Raw genomic sequence first — 22,139 nt, forward strand, 5'->3', positions numbered from 1 at the left:
AGATAAGAAGGAGCACTGATGATAATGATGGAGAAAGAACAAGAGTAGAATCACCGAAGGATTTTGGTGGGGTTGTGATGAAATACACAGTTTTCTGCTGAAATATTTATTCCATAAAGTCGGGATCGATGCAAGGGGTGACGTCTAAAATGAGCTGTGAGCAAGGTATTCATGGAAACGAGAATATTCGTTTGGCACCACAAGATTCTAGCCACGTATAACATGGTGGTCTAGCTCAGAGCCATTGCAGTGGTCATCAGGATTAGGCTCGTGGGGCTATTGTTAATTGGCAAACACTTTTTTTTCTTTTCTTTTGTGATGGGAACTTGAATTTGTTTCGTTGTTTCCTATACATCGCGAGAGGCTTCATCTATCAAGAAGGAAAGCTGTGGAGTAATGTGGACTGCAGAAGACTGTTGATCTCAGCAATTTATCAAGCATTCAAGGCAGTCGTACCCATTACTGAAGAAAAAACCTCAAATTAACTAGTCTTCCAAATTATCTATTGATGTCCCATATATATAGTAGCTTCCAAACAAAATTTCCATATATATATATATGCAGTTTAGATGGAAAATATTAAAAATTAATATATAGACGCGTCCATGCATGTTGAAAATTGAGAAATATGCATTCACACGAGGATTTAATTGATTCTAACTGGTAGGGAGTTAAATTGAAGACAGTTTTAGTTTGGAGACCAATTGAAAAATGATGGATAATTTCAGGGATCAACTGGAGGAGAAAAAATAACAAGTAGAAACGGGGAAAACATTAGTGGAGGCAAAAGCTCAAGTAGAAATGGGGAAAGCATTAGTGGAGGCAAAAGGTCATTCAACCTCCATACCTGATGGAAAGACTAAAATGGCGTGCCAACCAAAGGTGATCGATGTGGTAACTTTTCTTTGGTCTAGTCGCTGTGCTTTTCAGAAGTTAAGTACAAGTAGGAATTCTTTAACCTTTCTGAGACATGCCGAGCACTTGAGTTTGAACCAAGGTTGGAATCTAATCACACACCCTTTAAAGGACTCTCTGCTTTCGCCATAGCATTCACTAGTTAATCAGTTTTTTCAATTTGCAGTACTGAACATGATCAAGCAACTTAATTTCCCCTTGTAATATCAAATATAGCTTCATCAATCGGGATCTTTCAATTATCAAATGGCTTAACAAACAGAAAGAACACTTTTAAAAAGTTTTTGACCCCAGCAGGGAGACTTGCCAAAGTAACCTTAGTGCCTTAGCTCAGAACTAACCCATCAAGATCCACCCATGTGTGCCCTTTGGCACAGAACTGGCCTTTCCGGACCAACTTGCTAACAATGTGGCTTTACTTTCAGGCATATCCCGACTTTATGCCACTTCAACAATTATTAAGGTGATATCGATAATTTTAGTAACCTTATGTCTCTCAATTAAAATCAGTGGGACGTTCATAATGCTGTACGGTAAAATTTAATGTTGTATACTTTGTAGTTGCATCCGATTTTTGTTTTATTTGACCCTTCTATGTGTAATATTGGGTCTATTCCTTTTTGAACTTTCTGATAGGGAAGATGCTGTTTCACCTTGCATGATTCAACTGGCGAGCCTGGTTACCTAGGCCATGATCAGATCCTGGTGCTTAGAAGGGGTGGTCATTATCAAGATAAAAATGCTCCGGCAGGAGTTAAAATGAAACAATGTGCAAGTTGCAAGAACAGACATACTATAATATAAGTTACATAAAAGAATCATAGGAAGATCAGATGAGATTCCTATCATTGATGTCTTTTCTCCCTTCCCTTTTACTTTAGTGATGGGAGCTGGATGTCTATTGCCTAGCTCTTTTCTTATATTGGAAGTGAAGAAAGAACTACCGGTACAAGTTAAAAAATTAGGTCATCGCTCCATGTCAAAAGCATGAAAGATGTCAATTTTGCCCAATAAAACACCTCCTCTCTTTAATTTGCTTATTTATGCTTTAACTTTATTGAGGTCACACAGTTCATCACAAACCCACTAAATTCTCATTTCCACTTTTATGTTTTGATGTCTCTCTCTAATACAAAAATTCATTTTGGTTTTGCCCCCGAAGCTTCATGTCAAGGATGTTAAAACCTTATTCAAAATTTGTGAGAATTACGGTGAAGATTTTAGTGTTGAAAACGTCTCCAAAAACATCTAAAAAATACCATTTTAATATATTTTTAAATAAAAAAATACCTTTAAAGACATATTCATCCATAGAAATAAATCTCCTATGATGGAGTACAAATCCCATTAAACATCCTGTCAGAAAGAAAAATATTCTCGAGACGGTATGAGGTTTTTTAAGGCGTTAATGATTTTAGGTTGGCAATCTTGAAAGAGGTTGTAATTAAGTTTCATGTGGAGTTAGGCCTACTATGCTTCAGCGACAGGAGCACATTTAAGCTCCTATTGATAAAAGGCCCCATGCAAAATACTGGGCACACTTGAGGCAAGCCGAATACCCCAGTTTCTAATTGAATAATATTCTTTACGGACAGCATCACAATTATAATCAAGCTACTTAGACAGATCGAAGAGCCTCTTTGACAATTCAGCCATGATTGCTTTGTCTCCCAAGCACCGTAAGAGAGGCCAATCAAGGGGAACAATCAAGATCGAAGGAATGTTGGTGCCCAAACATGCAGGAAAGATTGGAAAGTGGTGTTACCCTACTAGCTAATTCCACTCCTTTGATTAATTCAAACCTGGTTATTTAAAAAATAATAATTTAAACATGAATTTTTCATTAAAAAATTATATAAATTATATGTTGAGATCTTACTTTAAACTTTAAATTTTTAAATTAAAAAGTTTTTTAATATAATATTAAAATTTTATTATTTAAACAATCATGAATTTTAATCTTATTATTCTTATTTTATCTGATAAACAACAAGTATAAAATGATTATGCTAACTTCAAGCTGGGGAGTTCTAACTTGAAGGGTATAATAAAGAATTATATTGGTGCCCAAACCTTATTGGTGCCCAAGCCTGCAGGAAATATTAGAAAGTTGTGTTACCCTACTAGCTAATTCCACTCTTTGATTAATTTAAACCTCGTTATTTAAAAAGAAAAATTCAAACATGGTTTAACTTCATTAAAAAATTATATAAATCATATATTATAATTTTATTTAAAAAAATTTAAGTTTTTTATATAGTATTATAATTTTGTTGGTCAAACGATAATAAATTTAAATTTTATTATTTAAATTTTATTTAATAGAATTTAAGAATAAGTTAGTATTAATCTCTGTTGCATAAATTTCAAACCTAAACAATTATTACTTAAAAAATATATTAAAAATTATGTAAATCATACTTTTAAAAGTTTTGTAAACGTGCATCTCAGCTGAGGAGAGCTACACCTCATTCTTCTCGGTTCCGTTTTATGCCCTGAGGAGGCTTCCTTCGTTTTTTAATTCCCGTGAGTGGACTGAGTTACAAATCCATTTACAACAGCTTTTTTTATTTATTTTTTTGGGGAAATCATGATTGAAAACATCCTTATTGTGAAAATAAAGATTCCACACGCCAGCAATCAGATCTATTACAGGAAAAATTAGGATCTAAATCTTGAAAATCTGAGATCTTCGAGAGAGAGAGAAATTAACTCGTGATTGACATGTTAATGTAGTGTGTTTGTTAGAAAGAAGTACCCACAGATTACCTCGCCAACAAACGAACCACTAGCTAGTTTAATGCCATGAAAAAACTTGTGGGTGGTAATGATCAAGGAGGTAGTTTTCAATTTTTTTTTATTAAATGAAATTTTTTAATAAAAAAATCAATTATTTTAGTTCACACAACCGTGATAACCGCCACTTATTTTTGATGTTTTTTTTTTACGAGTTTTTCTTTTTTCTCTTTAAATCTATGAATTAAAAAAATGAACGAAAATAAAAATTTCTAAAAATATAGAGAGGGTGTCATGTATTTTCTTCACATTTTATTTTTCAGTCCTGATGTTTTTTTTTTTTAATTTCAAGCCTGATTTCACTGTTTATGTAATTAATCAAGGAGTTGCTTTTTAACTATGATCGAAAGGAATCCTTATATGCTCGACAAGCCGACAATCAGATCCATTGCAGGAAAAAACGCGATGTACATTAAAAAAAAAAAAAAAAAAAAAAAAACCTGAGAGATAAATAAAAAAATCTTGATTTTCACCTGTGATTGAGCTTGATTGCATGACAACACTTGTGGCTGGCAATGATCAAAGCCATTGTTTCTTTGTTGACTGAAGGTGAGGAGAAGGCATTCTTTGATCGGAAAATCCACGCCCTTCTTTCGTTGCCGTTTAAGGTCCCTTCCTCCTGGGTCCGAGAAGCGACGAGGAGCGGTGAACACCGGAAGGAAAGATGGAAACAGGGGAGTTGGCTGATAAAGATGGGCAGTAACGATGACGCTGCTCAAAAATACAATTTAAAAAAAAAAATATTTTTCTTGTGTATTTTAAATTATTTTTTAATGTGTTGTTTATAAAAATAATTTTTAAAAAATAAAAAATATTATTTTAATATATTTTACATAAAAAACATTTTAAAAATTACTTCAAATAAACGTTCAGCTGTTATAATAGACGGAAAATTTGTTCCGTCAATTTAAAGAGAACGGAGGAATAAATAAATAAATAATGAATCTAAGGATTAGGTAGCACGTTCCCTTGTTTTTATTCTTCCATATATACTCACTTAATTAGTTCCTTCCTTGCTTTAACAATCAATAAATAATAGTGCACACATCTACAAGCGAAAAAAATATAATAAATAGACGTGCACAAAACAAACAATAATTTCGTCACTGATAAAATATATATAAATATATATATATATATTAATAAAAAATTCTTTCGACTCCACAATTCGACTGTGAGTTTAATAATTGTATATTCGATAGTTTTTTTTTTTTTTTACTACCTTCCATTATATAACTTTATTAAACTCGCTCAGATCTGAAATTTGATTAGGTGGGGCTAATATAGATTTACTCCAATAAATTATGATTTCACTTTAGTTTTTTAATAAAATAATTAAAAATATATATATTTTAAATCAAATCAAGTCTTAATTAGATCAATAGAATCACTAAATTTAACTAGATTAGCTATCATATAATTTTTTTAAAAGTCAACTCGGACCATGTCTTGTATCAACTTACTAAACAGTAATGTTTTAGTAACAATCATATAACTTAATATTTTTCATTCTTTTGAATAAATATAAAAATATGCAATTGGGATCATTGTGTTGAATGTTAGACTGATGAAATGGCTTAGATTTTGGATTTTTTTTTAAAATAGCACCTTTTTCTGAAAATTCAATGGTAAAATAACATGGTTTTAAAAAATGAAATAACACAATTTTTATATATATTATGATTTAAAACGTTACCATTCAATTTTATTGCTATTCAAAAACATAATATTTTTTTTAAAAAAAAATAAACGAGTCGCTGCACAGGAGAAGAAATGAAAAGTGAGAGAGAGAAAAAATAAGAAAAAAGATTTCGGTTATTTTACCAAAAAATTTAAGAAACCATGTTGATAAGCTAAAATAGCCTAGATTTCAAGTCTACGACGAGGGAAGTTCTAAATAATCCTGGTAAAGTCAAACGAAATCTTGTCAATTAGATACAGGAGAATAAGTTCCTGTATCTCCGTTTTAAAAATACTTTAAAAAAAATTTAGAACTTTTTTATTTTTTATTAACTTTAAATAAATAAATTTTTAATATTTTTAAATTATTTTAATATCTTAATATTAAAAATAATTTTTTAAAAATAAAAATATTATTAATATACTTTTTATAAAAAACTATTTAAAAAACAACTATATCCACTCTCTAAACAAGTCTCAGCCTTAAATGAAATATGGCATTACGCGTAAATAAAAGTTGAATAGATGCCTGCATGTAAGCATATTATTGGCGTCTCTGCAATTGAGTGGTAAGATTATTTTATCTAACAAGTTCTCGGCGTTGCGTGTCAATTTAGCGAGACCTGGGTAGGTATTCTCGACCATTTTAACCATTACCGACAACGGCCGTCGAATAAAACAATCCTAGCTATGTGAGCCGCATAAAAAAATTGGAGAAAGAAAATAATATACGTAATCATGTTTAAAAAACATAAAATTAGAAAAAAATATTAAATAATTAAAAAAAGCAATTATAAGCCAAAAAAAGGCAAAACATTAATTTTTTTATTAAAAAATGAAATTGAAAAGTTACAAAAGAGACAAAAAAAAACAATTGGGGCCAAAATTATTTTTAAAAAAATTGAATAATAAAATTAAAAATTCACAAAAAAGTCAATGATACAAACTACAAATAAAAAGAACAAGGACTCGAATATCCTTAACTGAGAGCATTTTCAAGGGATGTGCCCAGTAGATAGTTAAAAGGAAAAGACAAACTTTTTTCTAGCTTTCATCTCTTATTCTTACAGCCCGATGGCAAGAGCTAACTTGGAGAGTCAAAATATCATTTTAATGTTGGAGAACCATTCTTACATATTGGTCAAAAGTGTTATAAAGTTTGTTTAATATTTTTTTAATGTAAAAAGATGGTTCTGAATGGAGTTGTTTTGATTATTTATAATTAATAAATAGTTTTATTAATGTATTTTACGAGTGTAGAACTTGTGTATAAGTTTTAAAAAAGCAATGAATGCTGTCGTTGAAACTGACCGACACGGAGGACAACTCAATGAGTCATCGACCTTAAAAATATCTTGGAGCAACCGCGTGCTTTGGTAATGATTGCTTGATGAGTTAAGGAGGGCTCTAGTGAACGAGGAACCAAAGGGAAGCGGCAATCATAAAGACAATTAAAAGTAGAGCCACCTCGACCACGGACCCGGTAGTAAATAATGGGTCCCGTGGCCCCCACATCTCACCCCCTTTCTTGCTGCTGGTTCGATCTTTGAAATCCTATTTGCCAACAAAAAGGTAAAGTAACAGTGGTCTTTGGTTAAAGTAGAGGAATGGGCTCGTCCCATCTCGATTAATTATTCTGGCACTCCATTCTTAAAATTATCTCAAGGTAAAAGGTTGTTGGTCCCTGTGTTGTTAATCAATACATAAACAATAATGAAATAGGTATGCTCATAGTTTCTAGACATGGTTTAGAGTAATCTTTATCTAGTTTTACTCATCTAAAAATATTTTGTGTTTTAACCAATAGTAAAATAGATTTTACATATTTTATATTAAATTAACATAGCAAAGGAAAGTTATAGTTCGATTCAAGAATCCTAATAAAAAAAAAAAGAGTTTTTAGATGAATTTAAAAACTTTTTGATATTTAAATCAATATTTTTAAAAAAATATTGTGTAAATAAGTATGAAAAAAATCATTAAATCCTAAAAATATTATTGTTTGTTATTATTTTAGTATCAAACGAATGTTTTGAAAGAAAATAATATTGTGTTTATATATAAAGATGCGAACATTTTACTTTGATGGTTTAAGAATAACCAGTACTTTTACTTGAGGATGGAGATTGAAAAATCATTTTATTTTAATATCATTAATAAAGGGAAAAAACCCTCCTTTCACATGCATTAATTAATGATGAATTATATAAATATTAATAAGAAACAAATATTTATAATATAAATATTAATATGGTATAAATGTTTCTTGCACTGTATTAATAAAATGAAAATATAATAAATTATAAGATATTCTTGTACATCTATAGGTACACCTAAAGTTATAGATAAAATAAAACTAAAATTAAAAATACCTGAGTTAGTAAAAAATCTTAGAAGCCAAGCTTTGAGTCCATGAAGTATGGATGTAAAAATCAGACCACCAGGTGGATAAGGCTTAAGAGGTGCCAGGATGCTTGCGTTGTGATAATCTCAAGCGTGCAATTTGGATCCAATTGTGTCAGACGTCTTTCAGTACCAGCGCGTGATTTAAACTCAAACTTGTTTTCAAATCCTCTAGGATCCGGACAATCATTAAAACAAGTTTGAACCAACAAAAAAATTATCAAAAAAATACTGACAAATCATGCTCCATCAAAACACTTAACTTCATTAACAAAGAAAAAAAAACTTGATTTTACCTCAAATTTGTTCAAGGGTTGTTTGCCGTAAATAATTTAATAAAGAACCGTTTACTTTTTAACAGATAGTACAAAGAACCTAGCACATTTTTTACCCCTTATTTAACGTGGTTCTTCTCCATCTTTTAAATCCCGGGCATTTCCATCACAAGCATTTTTTTTCCTACTATAAATCAACACTAATGTCCTCACAAAAGAAATCGAAAATAAAAATTTGACTAGAATCAACGGGAAAGAAAATTACTAATGAGGTGGGATTGCATTCTTAATGAGCTACTCTAAGAATGGATTTAATTAAAATAAAAATTGGAGGAAAAAAAGAGAGATCAAATATACAAATAACCCTTCATCTTTGCAGGGAAGCTGAACGGTAAATGGTTTGTGAGCTAGCGGGCGTCGCACCATGCATTTTTGGAGTCCAGGCAAGAGATCTGTTGAGTTCTGTCACAAACTTTTGGTGGCTACAAGGGAGTAAAGGCACATGAGGTATGGCTGGTGTTTACTGTCACCGGGTCCCCACCGGAAGATCCGGGAATTGATCTCCTAAGTTGCGTCACCATCCTGAACAGGGTTAAAAAGTATAGCCCAGGAGGATTTATTTTTTTAAAACAAACATAGCACAAATAAAAATATATTTTAAAAAATAACACGATTAGAAGTTGAAAATTGAATTTTAAAATCTCATGTCATGCCTCTGACTTCTTGGCTGAATATATATATATATATTAGGCAAGTTAGTCGAATAAATGCTGTTTTAAAGTTTTTATTTAGAAAAAAGTAAAAAGAATATTTTTTATTTTTTTGAAAAGGCAAGTTGGATTTTACAAAATCAAATCATTTGGATTCGAGATATATAACTTCTATCTTTCTTTCGTTTTACTCGGTGCTAGCGGTCACGTTTTAATATTGTGTGAGGATGAGTTTTAATTTTTTTTTGTTAAAATTTATAATAATTTTTTTACTTTAAATTATTTTTAATTGTTTAAATGTGTTATTAAAAATAAATTTTAAAAATAAAAAATATTTTTTAATATCTTTTTAAATAAAAAATATTTTAAAAATAATTATTATCACATCATCAACTAAACTTGCACCTTATTTTTTAAACTCCATCTGTGCTAGATTCCGTTTCACAACAATGGTAAGCGTGGGGAAGTACATGTAGGGTTTGTTTAAAAATACAGTGTAAATCGTATTTTTTTAAAATATTTTTTAATTTAAAGTAAATTTTTTATATTTTAAATTATTTTTATATATTGATATTAAAAATAATTTTTAAAAAATAATAAAATTTTATTTTAATATATTTTTAAATAAAAAATACTTTAAATTATTGTAATTTCAAATACACCCATAAAAAATTCATGAAGGCGCTGGGCTTCGAGCGAAAGAGCCGATCTCTTTCAGGGAGATGTCTATGTTACCCTTGGAAAAAACATGAATCCCACCTCCATCCCCAATATTCTCTCGTGCATCTACTGTCCACTTGTCAAAAAGAAACTGTACTTGGGCGGTTAATTCAGGTACTAGCGGGAAAGCAAGTGAGGTAAGAATCAAGTAAAAAAAAAAAAGATCCAAAAGAAAACAAATAAATATACAGGTAATAAATTAAATAATAAATGGTGTCAGTCTTGCTCGCCAGCTGTAATTGGATGGTTGTGGACATTTCGTCTCCACCCCATATTTCCAATCAACCTCACCCAACAACTCTATGGAGATTCCAATGCTCATATGCCCTCTTTTTTTTTATTACTATTTTTTTTTTATTTCTCTTATTTTCCTCCACCTGATCTATAAATTGACCTCCCAGCATCCTCAAAAACCTCTTCTCTTCTCTTCTCTCCCCTCCTTTTTGATTTCAGGTTTTCTAGCTTTCTAGCTCTCTTAGGACTGAGGTTCTGCTGGTTTTGCATCAGTAGTTCAGATATTTAGCTATTTTCGTTCTCTTTTCTTGCTTCCCTCTTGTGGGTTTGTCGAGTTCTTGAGTTTTGATTTCTAAAGTTAAGATCTCGAAGATCCCAAGATTTTCTTTTCATGTTTATTAAGGCTGCTACTCTGCCAAAATCCTGTCAAATTCTTGATGCTGCTGGTTTGGATCTTAATGTTTGAGATTCATGTCTCCTGTTGTCAGTGAAATCATCCGGTCTGGGTTTATGATCAATTCCTCTTTCAGACGCAGAACCCATCTTGTTCAATCTTTCTCAGTCGTGTTCCTTTACTGGTTCTATGTTTTTTCAGAAATAATCTTTCAACTCTGCCTGGTTTATATTATATAATAAGTAGTAGAATATAATTGTTATCTTTAACATTTTGAAATCTGCAAGGTTAGAACAATATTAAAGATCTCATTTTTATTGAGATTTGTTATTAGTGGTACTATTTTTGGTGTGTGTATATATAGTCTTGGTGTATCTATATGGCATCCTCCAGTGGGGATTCCTCAGGTACTCAGCTCCAAAACTCAGGCTCTGAAGAGAATACGCAGATGATGTTGGTGGATCAAAGGAAAAGGAAGAGAATGCAATCAAACAGAGAATCTGCAAGGAGATCCAGGATGAAAAAACAGAAGCACTTGAATGATTTAATGGCTCAAGTGACACAGCTAAGGAAGGACAATAACCAAATCCTTACAACCATCAATGTCACAACACAGCACTACTTGAATGTTGAAGCCGAGAATTCTATTCTAAGGGCACAAATGATGGAACTGAACCATAGACTTGATTCTCTCAACGAGATCCTCAACTATATCAACACGAGTAATGGGATTTTTGAAAATGATCATCACGAGGATCTCCAAACAAGTGCTGATCATAGCTTCATGAATCCATTAAATCTGCTCTATCTTAACCAGCCCATCATGGCATCCCCAGATTTGTTTCAGTATTGATCATCATCATCCTCACCATCCCCATGGGTTGGGAATTGGTCAATCTAAGGCTGTCTTGTTCAGGGCGCGCAATAAGTGCAGTGGAAAAAGGAGGGCCTTTCTTTTTTATGTTGAATATTAGTTTAACTAGGTCCCCAGGATGAAGTAATATTATGATTAATGAGAGTGGTGCGTTGAGCCAAAAAAAAAAAATGCATCTAGAACTGGGGAAATTGATTGGTATTTTGGCAATTTCGCTTGTAAGTTGTAATGGGTCGCTATAAATATGGTGTTGTGCAAGGCCCTGGATGTGTGTGTCGTAATGTCCTGTGTCTTCTGAACGGTAAATTAATGATATTATTTCTAATAACTGGTGCAGGCTACATCTGTTCAATCCATCCTTCTCAAGAACAATGAGTTTTCAATATTTTCTCTTGGTTTGATTGTCCATGCGTGTGAATAAAAACACTTGCCAAGGGTGTATCTGGTTAGGTTTTTTGTTTTTGACACAATTTTGAGTAACTTTTTCTATTTTAAAACTAAAAAATACAGATAAATATGTTTTTTTTTTGTTCTTAATAGTTTTTTTTGTCTTTTCTATTCAGAATCGGTGATTAAAAAAAAGAAGAAGCATGTATGATTAACAATACTATTTGAAGTTACCATATTTGCACGTAACACTAGCAAGTCAAGCACATTTAGATGGAAAAAGGAAAAACATCTAAAGGCTGCTGATTGCTCCTCCTGTGCCCCTTGAAAGTTGAAAAAACGGAAGCAAAAACCAAATTCATTTAGCCTAACTGGCTTAGCAAGTCGACCAGTTGCTCATTTGTTTAAAGCTTAAAATGGATTCCATTAAATCATGAATCATCATTACCTCATGACTTGTTTGTTTTTATATTTTAAATTTTTTTCTTCAACTAATATTTTTAATGTTTTTATATTGTTTTGGTGTATTAATATTAAAAATAAATTTTAAAAAATTAAAAAATATATTATTTTGATATATTTTCAAAAAAAAACAATTTAAAAAATAATCAATACCATAAAATTGATAAATACAAATGGAAATACTGACGGAATATTTTCGTTGGTAAATTTTTCAAGGGATTTTACTAACAGAAATATTCTCTCGGTATATATCAGGAGAATTACAGTGGGAAAAAAAATTAAAATAAAAAAAAAATAACGTGTTATTTTTATCAATGAAATTCCATCAGCAAATTCTTGGTAAATTATGAACATTGTTTATCATGTTAATTATAAAGAGAATTATCGATGGAATTTTCCATCAGATTTTTCAGAGAGCTCCAGAATTGTTCACTTTATAATTGCACTATTAATTATTGTTTTTTTATAGACAAAATCACTAACGGATTGAAAAGTTGTCGGTGTTATTTGATAATTTTCTAAAAAAATTCAATTATTTAAATTTTTTATTTAAATATTACAGACAAAATCATCGATAATTTAAAAATTATTAGTGATTGATAGCAGTTTCTGAAAACTTTTTATGAAATTAAAAATTTAAATTAAATATTACAAATGAAATTAAAGATGATATAATTAAAAAATATTAATATTTAGTTATTTATAGGTAAAATCATCGTTAACGCGCCCCAATAAAAAGTGTGAAGTCTCTCATTTCACAAAAAACAGGCTAATTTTTTATTCTTCTTCTTTTTCACTACATGTAAAAAAATATCAATATCAATTTTTTTCCTTCTCTTCTCTCCTTGTCTTCTTTTTTTCTCCTCTATGCTCAGGTATATCTTCTTCTTCTTTCTTCTTTTATCCTCTCAGTTTTTTTTTAATTAATATGCTTTATGAATTTTTTTTCTCTCCTTAGCTTCACTTGTAACTACATTAAAGTAAGATTTTTTTTTCATGATTTTTTTCATTATATTTGTTTTTGTTCTTAATTATTGTATAAATGTTGTTATGAGATTTTTTTATTTCATATGAGATCAATTTTTAGTTGATTTATTTATATGATTTTTAAATTTTTAGCAACTACAACTTTATTTTTTTCATATGAATTTTTTTAGTTGAATTTATTTTTTCATTTTATTTATTTGTTTCAAATTTGTTTGATTTGATTTTTTTTATTTTTTTCAAGCATTTTGAGTATATATTATAGAGTATTGATTGATGTTAATATTAATTATTTTATAATTTTATAAAATGATTTTTTTAAAAATATTTTTAAATAATTACAAATGAAATAACTGATGATATTTTTTTAGAGATATACCAACTAAATAAAATGAGTAAATTTTTTTTATGTGTCTATTTCATTAATAAATTCATTGATAATAATATTTTTTTATTATCAATAAATTTATTAATAGATAAAAAATTACTGATAAAAGATTCATTACTAGAGCATTTCCATCAATAATTTTATTAGTAAATTAATTACCAATAAAATATATCTTACTCTAACAAAAAAAAATCAATAAAACTATTAAATATTATAATAAATCACTATTATAATTCCAAATAAACTTCCACAATGAAAACAGTTTTTAATTCGGTGGCAAAGATTTTCAATCTTTTCGTTCAAGTATGATGGGTGTCAACTCTCCATCACATGGTCATGGTCCCTTCTCTGTTTTGTTTTCTTAAAAAGAAATTAATTGTATTTTCTTACCTTGTTGGAAAGAAAAGAAATTAAATAATTATATTTTTGAGATGGCATTCATACCAAACCCTCTCAAGAGTCAACACGTACACATATACAGAAATATTAATACGAATTTTATACATGATCGATTAGAATAAGGGAAGCTAAGGAGCATGGAATCAAATTCCAATACGAATAATTCCAGCATAGAATTGATTTCCAACCCTTTTAAATCTATAAGATATCGGCAAAATTCTTTCTTCACAGCCAAACACCCCATATCAATTTCAATGCCACTAAACTGTTGTCCAGATGCTGATAAGTTAAAATATTCTATAAAAGACAGAAAAAAATATAGTAAGGAGAAAATAATAATAATAATAATAATAAGTCCCCTCATGGATTCAATACATTGGTTCAATGTATTTCGATTAAGGGTTTGACATATGATTGCATGTTTGAATTCCAAAGTTGCAGCCAATGTAATTGTGACGTAGTGAAATTTTGCTGTAATACAATGCATAGAGCATATTTGATGTAATTATTTTTCTAGATATTTTTTTAAAAAATATTTTTTAAAATGTATTTTTTATATTAGTATATCTAAACAATTTATAAATACAAAAAGAAATAATTTAAAGCAAAACCAATTTTTTTTTCAAAAGCTCTTTTACATTGTAAAAACAAATAGTGCCATAATTTATTAAAATAGAATCGATTTATTTTATTAACTAACCAATAACTTGTACGAAATCGAAGAGAAATTCAAGAAAAAACTTGAGAAGACTTTTGTTGATGATAAGCTTTATTTTCTTATGAAAGCTACATTTGTTTTGTTTGTAATGGGATGTACTACGGTCTGTATTATATCTTAACTATAAATTTAAAAGTATTTCCTTAATTAATATACATCACAGTTTTTTATTTATCTCATTGAAAAACTCTCTCTTAAAATATTAATTAAAAAAATTATAATTTATTAATTTTTTACGTTTTCAAACAACAATCACAAGAACTATCTGAATGCAAAACTAAAAGGGTAGAAATAGACACCTTGAGCAATATTCAAGAGGTAAATGAGTCCATCAGGATGCGAGGACATTCCTCATTCAAACCCTACTCCTTATATTTTCAGCCTACATACACATGTGTGCTCACTGATGGACCTCACGTCGACAATTTCTTCCTGTAATTTGATTCTTAGAAATAACTAGCTACTAATCGGTGGATGGCGTCGAGGAGCTTGTTTGCAATGTTCAAAAAAAGGAGTGTGAAATGGTGGACTCTGCAGATCAATGTCAAATCATGAATAAAAAAGAAAAGAGGAAAATGTATACCAAATTAAGCCACCAAGAGGCATGATTAGTGTGAAAAAGTGAAGCTCATTGTGGGCTGTCAAAGCCACTGCTAGCACGTTCAACCAATCCTCTTATTATATTGAGATGATTCTTCTTTAAGCACAGCTTGTCCAAGTCCTAGCCACAGACGTTCTTAATATACAAAGACAATACAGATTAAGAATACAGTCTTGCTTAATGCTTACCGTTCAAGTCCAGCTTAGTGCGGTGACATATCTCTTTGATCAGTTCATCGCAGCAGTCTTGCTTGTGACCTGTGAGATGTTATTGCACTTATCTAAATTTTATGTTGTGTAATAAATAAATAAATTTGAGTCTTCAATCTACTTTTAACAAGAGGCTAAATTTTATGATGTCTAATAAATAAATAAATAAGTTTGAGTCTTCAAGCTACTGTTAACAAGAGGCTTGGACTTAGTGTCGTTACCCGTATACATTGAGGCAAGAATTTGTGAACACTTAGGCCTCACCTTCTTACTTGTCCACAGATGAGTTCTTTAAGTAAGAAATGAGATTTAGATCCTGCTACTCGCTATAAGTTTTGTTCCAACACCCATATTTTTAATTCTATTTTGTCTTGGGTGATGCTGAAAATAAATTGGACGTAGATAAAAAACAAATTTAATTTACTGAGTATTTGTTTTTGTGTTACAACATGTTTTTAAAAATGTTTTTCAAATTATTTTTTGCTTGAAAAAACATTAAATCAATATTATTAAGATTTTTTATGGTTTTTTTTAATATATTTTTAATTGAAAATCATTTTTAAGAAACACAATAACAAGCACAAGTCTTCATGATAAAGATGTTCTTTGATTTCGTTTTTTTCTCTCTCTCTGGTAAAAAGGAACAAATTATGTATCAATGGAGTATGCTGAAAAGATTCTAAAAAGATGGGCCGATCGAGGAAGTGGGTAGGTTTAGGTGGACAAATGATTTTTTTGTGTGAGAAAATATCATTATCAGGAAGCAGAGGATGATGAATTCATTTGTCAAGCCTCTCGACGTTTTGCCCTTTGATTGCACGATAGGGATAGAAATGCATAGAAAATGAGTTAAAATATATTTAGGAAGTGAATAAAGCATGTGGGCAGGGCAGCCACTAGCAAAGGCCTGGCCTGAGCATGAGCAGTCGAGGTCGTTTTCCTTGTCTTATAGATTAGTGGGGAGGCACTAGTTTTCAATGGCTTTATGCTGCGAGCAAAAGTCGTGGTGATGATACTTGCAAGTTGCAGGAGACTGAGGTTGAGTTTTTTTTTAATGGCTAAGGTGTACTTATTTTTAGTTTTTTTAATGGCTATGGTATTTTAAAATCTTTTTTTTGGGTACCAAATTCAATCAGTTTATTTGTAATTGTTTTAGAAAAGTCATTAAAGTTTAAAATATATTCATATAAAGTTTCCTTTTCACGTTCTTTAATTAGATTTAAACCCAAAACTATAATGTAAAAAACAAATACATGCAAGACATGCTAAGGGTGTGTTTAGTATTACCAGCAGCCCAGTATTTTTAAAGTGTTTTTTAAATTATTTTTTTATTTTAGAGATATCAAATTAATGTTTTTATACGTGTTTTATGGTGATTTTAATGGGCTAATATCATAAAAAAAATATTATTTTAATTTATCTTCAATTAAAAAATACTTTAAAAAAATATTATCCAGTATATTATTAAATAATAATAAAATTTTCCTCCATGTCATATTTATAATACTTATAAGTAAATCATCATTTTTAGTGGATTATAAGTGACGTAAAAAAGACATGCTCCTCTTATAATCAATTTTACCTGCTTTTTTTCAAAGAAGAAACTCTTTTTTTTTAAATAATCTCTTTAAAAGAGACTTTTACCTCTAAAAATTAAATTAATCGATGTTTAATTTAAAGCACAACGGATCCAAACATAACCTTAGTGACAGTAAAAGAGAGAGAGAGAGAGAGATGTAAACATGGCAAAGCACAAAAACTGAATCGTATTTAAAACCAGCAGATATTATTTCAATTATGCAAACAGAAATACTCGCTCTTTTCACTTATGGGCATGCCAAAGACGAACGATTGGCTGAGCCAAACACGTCCTATTTATTAATTAAGCTTTTGCTTTATAAAATGGCCTGCAGCGTGAAAGGCAATATCCACAATGACATGCGCGCGCCCATAAATGCCATAGAATAATCAAAATGGTTTCAGTGCAAAGAAGAGCCACGCCAATCGATCCAAATTATAGGAGGTTGTGAATCGTCAGCTCAAATCATAGACACGGTAAGTCGGCTACCCTTGTCGAAGAACATTGCCTAAATCGGCCATAGTCTCTATATTATTGGACAATGGCCGGTGCCCACTTGCATTTCCCGTGTGGGATATTGGTTTGATGAACTCCTGTTACAAAATGTGACGCCTGAGAATGAGAGTGATGTGAGGCTCATGCGTGGTCCAATCATGTAAAATCAAATACAAGTCCTTGGCAGGACTTGTATTTGATTGAAACAATAATTTCCTCCTATCCGCTTAGCCCGTACCTCCTTCTTTCCATAGATATAATGTTCGGAGCATAAGTATAAAAAATGCTTAAAGAAAAGTGATGAAAAATGAAAGAAAAAAAAATGATTTGTCACGGGAAACAAATGGTGTGTTCATGCAAAGCAAGAGGCCCAACACCCGGATTTGGGTTTTCCGGGACAATGGATGATTCGGCCACAATAATTGCCTTATATTCTTCCATCAATTTGATCCTGGTGGTCACCAAATTGATACTATGCTCAAGATTGTTGGGTTCAAGCAATGGGGCATCAGTCATCAAGAAATTGAGTCATGTCAAGGCTGTGTTTGTGGGGGGTTTGGGTCAGCCTCCACACAAAAAAAAATCAAGCACGGTGTCCAGGTGGGAAAGGGATTGATTTTGGGTGCAAGATATGCGCTAAAATGAGAATTGCTGATGGCCTTCGATAATTGATTAAAATTTAGTTTATTTACTGATAAAAATTATGTAAAACATTTTATATATAATAATTCATTAATAATATCTTTCAACTATTTCAATAACTATATATACCTTACCAACTATCCCTACAAACACTTCTTCCACCGTCATCATCCACCATCTTTTTTTTTACTGTCATCATCATATCACCACTCTAAAATGAGCATTGTTAATGGCCTTTATTATGCTAATCTATTTTGGTTTTTTCATAAAATATTTAACTGAAAATCAATCAATATTTATCTTAAAATTTAGTTCATTTACTAGTAAAAATTATACAAAATATTTTATATATAATAACTTATTAATTGAAAATCGATTAATATCTATCTTAAAATTTAGTTCATTTACTAGTAAAAGTTATGCAAAATATTTTATATATAATAACTCGTTAACTAAAAATAAATTAATATCTATTTTAAAATTTAGTTGTAAAAGTTATGCAAAATATTTTTTATATAATAACTCATTAACAGTATTATTTAACTATTTCAATAATCATATCTATCCTATTGATTATCATTACGACCACTTCTTCCGTAATTACTATCTCATCACCTTTTTCTTTACCATCATCATCATGACACCACTCTAAAACGAGCATTGTTAATGGCCTTCATTATGTTAATCTATTTTGTTTTTTCTATAAAATATTTAGTAGAAATCAATCAAAATCTATCTTAAAATTTAATTTATTTACTAATAAAAGTTGTGTAAAATATTTTATATCAAATAATTCATTAATAATATCATTCAATTATTTCAACCATCATATCCGCCCCCGAACTATCACTACGATCATTTCCTTCACCATCATCTCACCACCTTTTCTTTTATCATCATTATCATGTCACCACTATTACTATGACCACCTCCTCCACCACAACATCACCACCATCTTACCATTACCTTCGTCATTTTCATTACCACCATCATCTTATCATCACCTCTGTCACTTAAATCAACATCACCATCATGTCACCACCACCTCCTTTTCCATGACCGCCTCCACCATCTCATTGCCATCACCATTAAAAAATATTTACAGTAAAATATTTCTTGTAAAATTATTTTTCAGGGCGAACAGTAAAAAATATTTTACCCTCGTATTAAGTTAGTAGCATTCCAGGGTTGCTATGATCACTGAGCTAATCCACAGGCAGTGATTTATGTAGAAGGATCAGGAAGAGTGAGGAAGTTGTTATTAACGTTCGAAATCTATAAAATAAATTCACACAACTAACAAGAAAGGGTAACGGCCCTCTGTCTGTGAGTCCTGCTCTGCACAAAACCAAGTAATCCGATCACAGCATTTATACAGTTGCTAGATAAACTGATCTATTTCTGCTCAAAAAGCTTTTGACTCAAAGTATTTAGAGAAAAAAAAAAAGCAAAAAGGGAGGCGAGCACACATTTCTGCCCTGAAGCTCTTCCAGCTTAATCATATGGGATTTGAATGTATGCCGCATCACAGGCAAAAGGGACATCAGCATACATACCAGCAAGAGCACAACGTATGCACTCTAGGACTGTAAAAAGATAAGCAAATGCCACAGCTGTCCAGAAGTGCATGCCCAATTTACCCCAATAAACAGCAAGTGGCATCCATCGGCTCACTGTACCTATAACCTGGAGAGCAATCTCCAATAGCATGCCCATTACCACATGAAATCTGAAAAAGTGAGGCCACTCCTTCCTCCTCACAACTCCAAGATATGCAACAAAGAAATATGCCATCAAGAACCAGCTTGGTAACCTCCCAATGGCTCCAAGGAATGGGTAGGTCAAAAATTCAAAGTCTTCAAGAAAGGGATGTAGATGATATGCCGTCTCAGCATACATCCATGTTTCATGAAGAGGCATCAAATAGGGCAGGCATGCTAAAGTCCTCCACCACCATCCTGGCTTCTTGGTCATTGGAGGAAAGCGATAACTGTATGGGACATCTTTTGATGCTCGAGGGCACGAATAGGATCTGCGCTGCTGAGGATATGTGGGAATATTGCGTGAAAATCTACCATAATCTCCACTTAAGAGAGGCATTGATGCAGCTGAAAGAAGCAAAGAAGGCAAACCTACCATGTAAAAAGTACAAAATCAGTACAAATAAAACAGATTTTTTGAGATGCAGTCAAAATAAGCAGAGTAATGTTGAAAACTTGTTTAATTAAGGTGAAATTTCTCATATGCCTTCTTGGTCAAAAGTTACCACAAATTGTTGCCTTGACAAAATCTAACTCTGGTCCCTCCCTTTCCCTTTCCTCCAAAAAACACATGATGAAAAAAATTGAGAAAGAATACATAAACATACCTCTAGATGACCAGGATTTAGAGTCCAATTGTCGCCCCAATGAAGCCCTGCTGTTCAACAATGCAGCCCTGGCAACTGTGCAAGGAAAACTTGCTGAAACCACAATACCAGGCATAGTTTTACACGCTCTGGTGTTAGTAAGACCAGACCCAGAGGGCATGGTGCAGTCATTCAGAAGCATCACTGGGTACCTGGTTGAATACAGCAGTGACAAGAGAACTTAGAAAAAGACACAAAATGTCATCCATACACTCCGCCATCAAACATAACAACAGAATCTAGGTGACAAAATAAAGATAAATCATCCAATTTTCAGTACCTTTCCGCTACAAAATTTGATGTTATAACCTTTTAAGGTCCTGCAAGATTCAATTGTATTAGAGAAAGCATGATCAATTATTTTCAAACAATAATCAAGAAGATTTAGAGCAAAAAGCAAAACTTATAACCAACCCACCCCCCTCCAAGCAACCAATAACGTCAATCTGCCCCTTTATTAAAAAAGTTACCCTCATCATCAACTCATCAAAACACATAAAATAAGTTACCAAACCTCGACAAGATCATTCTCCCCTTGTCCCAATAATTAGAACAACACAATGACATTCCATCAAACAGATAGAGAGCATTTAAAATTACAAAAACGAACTACATTCCAGTTAATTAATAAACATGTCCACTTCTTCAACAAAGCAACAATATTGAAGTGAAAAACAAAATCCCAGCTAAAATAATAGAGAACTTACAAAACTTTAATCTAACAAAAATGAGAAATGATTTATAAAAAAACCCGTTTCTTTAATATCCCTTGCACCATTTCTCAGTTCCTCAAAATCCAAGCAATTATTATATTTTTTTCCCATTTCCAGTAGTCACTAAAACTATATATATATATATATATATATAAAAATTCAAACCAGGCTATTTGAGCTAATATAGGGAGGTAAGGAGTTAGATTTTAGAGAAAATTTTTTACCTTGGGTTGAAATTTGAACTACTTGAAATGGAGCTGCGATGTCAGTAGGATTTGAGGCTGTCCCTTGTTGGTTTCATCGTTGCCTGTCTTATCCTTCGTGAAGCAGCAGAAGAGTTATTTATTTGCCGGTTGTAAGTTGCAATGATCCAATAATGGTAAGTGTTTACTTTATCCATTAACCGGATTGCTCTATTTTTTGGGCCACGGCCTTCATCTTGGATCGGCCTATTGGTCTGATAAGCCCACGAGACTGTTACAAGTAACTGCAGTTTTGGGCAAATTTCTGGTCCTTTATTTTTGTGGCAATTCAGGTATGTAGATCAAGCCCAGCCCAGTGTGTTGAGAATATATATAATAATAATAATAATAATAATAATAATAAATAAGAATATGCTGGGGACATGTCAGGAGTGAAAGATGGGATGGACCCATAAAAGTCTTTCATGGTGTTCTATTATCATTATCATCAGTATACTTAAAAAAAATATTCAGTAAAACATCTCAATTTTTTTTACTCGAGTTTTTTTTTTCGTTTAGGTCATTTTTTTTAATTGATATTAAGCTTCAACCCCTCCTGTTTTTTCACCCTAACTTTAATTTTTTTCACAAGTTCTATTTTTATTTGGGTCTTTTTATTTTCTATTTAGTATTTTTTTCATCTCAACTTTATTTTTTTCATACTAGTTTTTTTTTTCATCCAAGTTTTTTTTTCAATCCTGTTATTTTGTTTTCCATTTAATAAACTTAAACTTCATTTTTTTTATCTTCAACGATTTTTTTATTGAGTTATTTTTATTTCTCATTTAATAATTTTATTGTAATTTCACATAATTAATACTTGATAAACCACAATAATATACAATAATATTTTGATTCATGAACATACAAAACAAGACAAGATAAAAAAAAATATTAAAAAAATAAAAATAT

The 22,139-nt window shown here is 31.0% G+C and overlaps 2 protein-coding genes across 3 annotated transcripts; one reads left to right on the forward strand and one right to left on the reverse strand.

Annotated features, from left to right (window-relative positions):
- Positions 1 to 9,896: 9,896 nt before the first annotated feature.
- LOC105142742 (ocs element-binding factor 1-like) lies at positions 9,897 to 11,342 on the forward strand. Its single transcript, XM_011050519.1, has one exon. The coding sequence runs from the start codon at positions 10,507 to 10,509 to the stop codon at positions 10,978 to 10,980; it is 474 nt and encodes a 157-aa protein (XP_011048821.1). The 5' UTR covers positions 9,897 to 10,506; the 3' UTR covers positions 10,981 to 11,342.
- Positions 11,343 to 19,123: 7,781 nt separating this feature from the next.
- On the reverse strand, positions 19,124 to 21,353 carry LOC105142741 (protein TIC 20-I, chloroplastic-like). Of its 2 annotated transcripts, none has more exons than XM_011050517.1 (3): positions 21,210 to 21,353; positions 20,234 to 20,424; positions 19,124 to 19,997 (listed from the first exon to the last, which is right to left on the reverse strand). In XM_011050517.1, exons 2-3 carry the CDS (start codon positions 20,412 to 20,414, stop codon positions 19,360 to 19,362), a joined length of 819 nt encoding a protein of 272 aa, XP_011048819.1. In that variant the 5' UTR covers positions 20,415 to 20,424; positions 21,210 to 21,353; the 3' UTR covers positions 19,124 to 19,359. The 2 variants fall into 2 exon arrangements, with proteins under 2 accessions (XP_011048819.1, XP_011048820.1); XM_011050518.1 differs by lacking the exon at positions 21,210 to 21,353 and adding an exon at positions 20,553 to 20,929.
- Between the last annotated feature and the right edge of the window lie 786 nt (positions 21,354 to 22,139).

This window comes from Populus euphratica, unplaced genomic scaffold (genome assembly GCF_000495115.2).
Source record: "Populus euphratica unplaced genomic scaffold, PopEup_1.0 scaffold217.1, whole genome shotgun sequence".
NCBI lineage: Eukaryota > Viridiplantae > Streptophyta > Magnoliopsida > Malpighiales > Salicaceae > Populus > Populus euphratica.